The sequence below is a fragment of the Vombatus ursinus genome, unplaced genomic scaffold (genome assembly GCF_900497805.2).
Source record: "Vombatus ursinus unplaced genomic scaffold, bare-nosed wombat genome assembly UNPS02014770.1, whole genome shotgun sequence".
Taxonomy (NCBI): domain Eukaryota; kingdom Metazoa; phylum Chordata; class Mammalia; order Diprotodontia; family Vombatidae; genus Vombatus; species Vombatus ursinus.
In genome coordinates, this window is record NW_020954548.1 from 32713030 (window position 1) to 32719029 (window position 6000).

At 54.2% G+C, this 6000-nt stretch overlaps 1 protein-coding gene across 2 annotated transcripts; it reads right to left on the minus strand.

Moving 5' to 3' along the window:
- Positions 1-352: 352 nt before the first annotated feature.
- On the minus strand, positions 353-5848 carry MAZ (MYC associated zinc finger protein). Of its 2 annotated transcripts, XM_027863247.1 has the most exons (6): positions 5085-5848; positions 4108-4952; positions 3698-3761; positions 3242-3413; positions 1890-2129; positions 1403-1485 (listed from the first exon to the last, which is right to left on the minus strand). In XM_027863247.1, exons 1-5 carry the CDS (start codon positions 5373-5375, stop codon positions 1912-1914), a joined length of 1590 nt encoding a protein of 529 aa, XP_027719048.1. In that variant the 5' UTR covers positions 5376-5848; the 3' UTR covers positions 1403-1485; positions 1890-1911. The 2 variants fall into 2 exon arrangements, with proteins under 2 accessions (XP_027719049.1, XP_027719048.1); XM_027863248.1 differs by lacking the exon at positions 1890-2129 and having other exon boundaries at positions 353-1485; positions 5085-5843.
- Positions 5849-6000: the final 152 nt, after the last annotated feature.

The window sequence follows — 6000 nt, forward strand, 5'->3', positions numbered from 1 at the left end:
TCTAGCAGAAGTCTTGAATAGCGATTAGCTTCTCCAGGGCAGGGATTTCCCCAGAGACCTAGGAGTCCTGGAGCTTGCTAGCCACAGACACTGGATCCTCCCTGCTCCACCCTGCATCTGGGCTGCAGCCACTGGTGTCCTCCACTAAAGAGGGAGATGAGAACTGAGGAGTCTGAGATCAGGACCCGCCCCCCGTAATGAAAGGAACAGACTCTGGTGTCTGGGTGGGTGGAAGGAAAAGGGATAGAGGAGAGCAGTGGGGGCTGCTATTGTTGACCCCAGCTTGGCAGGTGTAGGCATCTACGTGTGATTAAGATGGTAGTGGAGTAAGAGACAAATAGCCAGAATCAGATATCTGTTTTTGTTTAAAATTTATTATAATGGGGTCCGAAAAGGGAGGGGGTGAAGGGTGGGGAACATGCAGGGGACACAGGAACACGATGTCATGGCTAGGGCCACAATTTCTGTTGGGGAAAGGAGGGGAAAAAAGGGATAAAAAAAAAAGACAGAACTACAGTTGAGATGAGAGGGGATGGGGGAAATACTGCCGCTGCATTCCCCCCCTGGGAAGCACCTTTATTTTCCGGCACCCCCAAAACTTTATCCTCTCATTCTGTCCTTTACTTACCCTACTCCCCTCCCCCAAGGTCCCGCCTCTTACTCTGCCTTCTCCCCAAAATGTTTTATCCCCTTACTTGCCCAGTCTTCTTTATGATACATTCTAGAGGGATAAGATTAGGGCCAAGACCCCAAACAAACCTCCACCTGTGACACTAAGTCCTTTATTGTTTGCCCCTCACCTCAACCTCTTTCTTTCCAAATCTCTCTTCTCCCCACACCCAGGACAGTATCTTTGATTTCCCTTCTTTCTTCCTCCACACTCTTACCCCGCCCCCCCATTTAAACAGCACCAACTCCCCAGGGATGGGCAGCAGACAGTAGGCAAATAGGGGACTGGAGAAGTGGGAAGGAAAAGGACCTTCAAGGGAAAAAGGTTCTTGAATCCCTGGGAGAGCATGGGAAGGGCGATGGAGAAGAGAGGGCAATGAGACAGTTGGTTTGTCCTCTGCCACCCCTGATATTAGCTTAGGGGGCCCCCAAATCACCAGAGGAACAATGGGGTTCATATAGGGAGAGGGGAGATAGAAGAGAAACAAATGTTTAAAATCTAGTGAATTCCCCTAAGAAAACATTTCTTCACTCCTTCCTTCTGGTGGCTCCTTGGTTGGTGGGAGAAGGAACTGAGTTGGTGGGAAGCGGGGTGGGAGAGGAGAGAGAGGACTGAGGCCTTTCCTCTACACCCCAACCCCCACCTCAGGGCTCACCAGGGCTGTGAGGGAAGTGGCTGAGAGCTCACAGGGACACCCTCTGCCCCAGAAAGGGAGCCCACAGCTGTGGGGGTAGCTGCTGCAACTGCTGCTGCTGCTGCCGCCGCTGCTGCTGCTGCTGATGCTGCTGCTGCCATAGGACAAACCTCACCTGTACCTGCAGCAAGAAGGGAGGGGAAGAGGGGAAAAAAGAGAGACAAAGAGTTATCAGTGTGGAACCTGTGGCAAGATCTTTCTCCCTTGTAGCTGCTTCCCCTCTCTGCCTGGGAAGCTGTTTCTTGTACCATTCCCTCCCCTGGGACACAGCCGTTACACATTTCCTGCTCCCTCTCCAGAGGTTCAGGTTTTCTCTTTCCAGCCTGTCTTCTTTCCCTTGGAGACACTTCAAAAGTTCTCCTCAAAGGCCCTCCCTACCCCAAGTTCCTCCCTAGCCTATATTCCCTAGTGACCCTATCCTGCCCCTCTGGGCCTTCCTAAGTACCCTTATCCTACCCCTGGGGTCCTCTGATCCCCTTCCACCCCTCACCCCCCATGCCCCACCAGCCATGCGCTGCGCCTTGCCTGGTGGGTGCAGGGGTTCCCCTCAGCAGGTGGGCTGCGGCGGTGGCGGCTGTGGTTGGGGGGCGTCTCCAGGGACAGGGGGTGCGGCCCCCCCGAGGTGGGTCTGCATGTGGCCAGCCAGCTGGGTGGGGGTCTTGCAGTGCACACTGCAGAGCTTGCACAGGAGCCGGTCGGGCCGGGGGGCCTGGAGCCCGTGGTCCTTCACCGCATGGACGCGCAGGTATGCCGCCGTGGTGAAGCCTACGGGGTGACCGGGATGGGGACAGGGACAGGGGTCAGCTAAGTGGAGACCCCGGAGACGGGGATGTTCTCCTAGGTTGGGGACTCAAGTCCTCACTAATAGTTAGGTCAGCTATGTCCAACAACCTGGGGAATATCTTTCTATTCAGGTAGTGATTTTCTGCCCTTCTGCCCAGAAGTGGTATTCTCTTTTCATTCCCCAAACTTAGAACTTTGTCTACTCAGGAGATATTCCTTCCCAGAGATAGCTGTGATCTCTCTCCCCAGGACCCATAGAGCTTATTCTTCCCAACTGGCAAAACCCTCTCCAGAGGTGGCAGGAGATAGGATTCCTAGTTGCTCAGGGCATTTTTTCTAAGTGAATGTATCCTTCCCCAGAGACGGCTGTGTCCCCCAACCCCCCCAAATCCTAAGAATTTAGTTCCCAATTACTGAGGAAACTTACTCCATTTAAAGAAGCTTGTTCTGCTCAACAAACAATTCTTCCCCAGAGCTGCCCACATTATCTCTCAGATGCAGGTCTTTGCTCTTCTATCACCCACCCCCCATTCCAGTTACAGTTACTGTCACCCAGAGGGATTAGCATTCTCTGCCTGGTGTGTCCTTCCACAAACACTATTTGTTGCATGTTCTTCCCCAAACACTGATGGACACATTATATCCAGTCAACTTGTTCTCAGTGTATCTCTTTACAGAAGCAGTTGCATCTTTTGTTTCTTAACACTGAGGGAAACCAGTTCCCAATTTCCCATGAAGTTTGTTCTGTTTGGCTACTTCTTTCCCAGAGGTAACTGCATCCCACCTATCTTTTCCTCAGTAAGACTTAGAAGATGAGAGCATCATTTCTTAGCAATAAGCTGTGTGTTCTCCCTGATAACATAAATGTGGTTCTGTTAACTTTAGGTCTTTTAGTAAGCTACTGTGTCTCTCTCCAGATGCAGCTGCACTCTACTTATCCAAGGGGAAACCAACTGATTCTTTGAACTGTACATCAGGAAACCATTCCCTTCTGCTACAGCCTTGCTGATTTATAGCTTTCATCATGGAATTCAGCAGTATAGTGAGCCCTTGGCTATTTTAACCTAGTACCTTCCAGCTCTTTCACTCCCTACCTTTGTTGCAGAGCTCGCAGACGTGGTGAGGCCCTTGGCTGTGCACCTTCATGTGGTCGGAAATGTAGGCTGCACTCAGCATCTTGCCACATACGTGGCATGGCACCTTCTCTTCATGCCGCACCGTATGTGCTCGAAGTCGGTCCTTGGTAGCAAATGCTGCTTCACATGTCTGTGGCAGAGAAGTCAGAGAAGAAGTTAAGAGCTATTAGAGAAAGGGGATGAGTATTGGGGATGGGGGGATAAAGTCAAAGCCCCAGAAACGTGGAGTATGGGATCTTAGAGCCATAGGCGAATAGGAATGAAAAGATTAAACCTTTAAGAAGGAATAAGAATTGAATTAAAGGCCAAATAGAAATTAGAATTCTGAGAGAATAAGATCTGAGAGGCTGAGTCTGGATAGGCGTAAAGGGGTTTAAATAATGAAAAAGTAGCAGTACATCAATGTCTCCATACCGCACATTTGAAGGGCCGTTCTGTGGAGTGCACCTGTCTGACGTGGCTGTTGAGGTGGTCTGGCCTGGGGGAATTTGTTAGGGGAAGGGGTTAGGCAGTTGGCCTTAAAAGTGGGGGTGATCCCACTTCCCCTACTCTTTACTGTGTTTCTTCCCATTAGAAAGTGCATCCTTTTTTGAAGTCCAGCAACTGTTATTTACCCAGGAAGTCCCTCCCCTCATGCAAGACTTCTTCCCACTGTGAGATTATCCCTTTTTTACTTTTCTTGAGATCTCCTTTAGGTGAGGCCTCTCCCTTTTGCCCTCATTATATTGAAACTACCTTCTCTCCTCCCCCATCCTTGGAAGCCTTCTTTGCCTGATGGGCCTCTCTCCCTCCCCCCATTGTGGGTGGCCCATCCCTGTGCACACCGGGAAAAGCTCTTGCCACAGTGGGAGCAGTTGTAGGGCTTGTGCACAGCGCCGTCATGTGAGCGCACATGGTAGCTCATGCGGTCCTTGCGCTTGAAGCGCTGCTGACATACAGGGCACTGGTACGGCTTCTCATCAGAATGTGACAGCTTGTGCCGGTTCAGGTGGTAGACATCACGGAAGGCCTTTCCGCACATCTCACATGCATGGTTCTTCCGGATCCGCTTCCCAGAGGCTGTGGTGGTTACCACGCCGCCTCCACCAACTCCAGCCCCTCCACCCCCAGCACCCCCTTCGCCCCCACCCCCGCCAGCTCCGCCCAGTGTTGCTGGCACACTTAGGAGGCTCAGGGGCACCATGGTGGGCATCCTCATAGCACCTGGGCCAGCCCGCCCAGCCTTGGCACCCGTATGGATGGCTTCATGCCGTCGAAGATTATAGCCGTTCTTAAACTCCTTGGCACACAGGGCACAGATATATGGCCCTTTGCTCTTTGATTTCTTCTCCAGAGCAGTAGCTACAGGAGCTACAACAGCTGTGGAGGTTGGGGCAGCAGCAGCTGTGGCAGTAGCAGCAGCAATTGTAGCTGGAGGTGCAGCTTCAGGAGCTGGTGCAGAGGTTGGAGGGGGTGGTGGAGGTGGTGCAGGGGGTTGTTTCAGGGCCGCTGTGTCCACTGTGGAAGCTGTGGCAGTGGCTGGGGGGGCAGCAGCGGCTGCGGCCGCCGCGGCGGCCGCTGCCGCCACAGCAGCAGCAGATTCCTGGGCTGCAGCGAGGACAGGGAGGAGGTCAACCTGGAGGGGCTCAGCAGATGGGGCCTGAGGAGTCGGTGGGGGGGCTGGGGCAGCCTGAGAGGGAAAGAAGGGAGTGGAAAGAATGTGTGGGCCATGGGTGTCCCACTCCTCGATGCTCTCCCAGAACCCAATATCCTGTGTACCCCCTCATCCCCCAACCTCCACCTGGTACTCAAGAGTACTCACCTGGAATGGACTCTGGTTGCAGCCCTGGGATGCAAAGAACCGGGACTGAAGCTCAGCCCCGACCTGCAGGGGATTCTGGGCGTGACCCTGAGGTGGGGGAAAAGAGTTCATTAGATTGCCAACCCCCCTGGAATCCAATCCCAATACAGGGAATGGGGGGGCCAGGAGGGTGCAAGGGAAAACAGGAAACATGGCCTCCAGCCAGTAGGGTGTTAGGAAGAGAGGGAGAGAGTACTTGGGGTAACGACCCCTTAAAACAGGTTCTTGAGCTCCCTGGATTAAAAGTGTCATATAAACAATAAAACTGGAAAAAAGAGAGTAATCCTCATGAAAGTGCCCGTCCCCTTAATTGGGGGGAAAGGTCAGGTCCCCTTGGGGGGAGATGGCCCCGTAAATTGCCTCAAAAGTGGCCAAAAGGGCAATATGCTCCGGAAGAAGGGATAGGCAAGCCAGCGAAAGCCGGGTGGTGGTGGCAAGAAGCCCGGGGTTGTGGGGTCAGCCCCCCAACCCCCCTCAATGGCACACCACTCTCCTCACTGCAAGAGAACAATCGTTTTTGACCTGGGGAGGCCGCCTCCCCTCATTGTTGAGGGAGCGCGCCGGGCAGTGGGGGCTGGGGGACAGGCACATCCACATCCCCTCCCAGAAGGCGAGAGGACCAACTGCCACCCCACCCGCTCGGAAGGCTGAGGCGGAGAGAGGCAACGCCCCCTAGGCGGGAGGGGGGAAAAAGTCCCCTCAGGTGGGGAGCAGGAGCTGGTGCAGGAGCCGAGGGGGGGGCGGGGCCGAGGGGCAGGACCCGGGAAGGGAGAGGGAATGGAGGGCGAGACGACGCGGGAAGCGGCGCGAGGCGGCGGGCTGGGCGCCCGGTACGCTGCGGCGGTTGGAATCCCCGGGGTGGGTGGGGGGAGGGGGG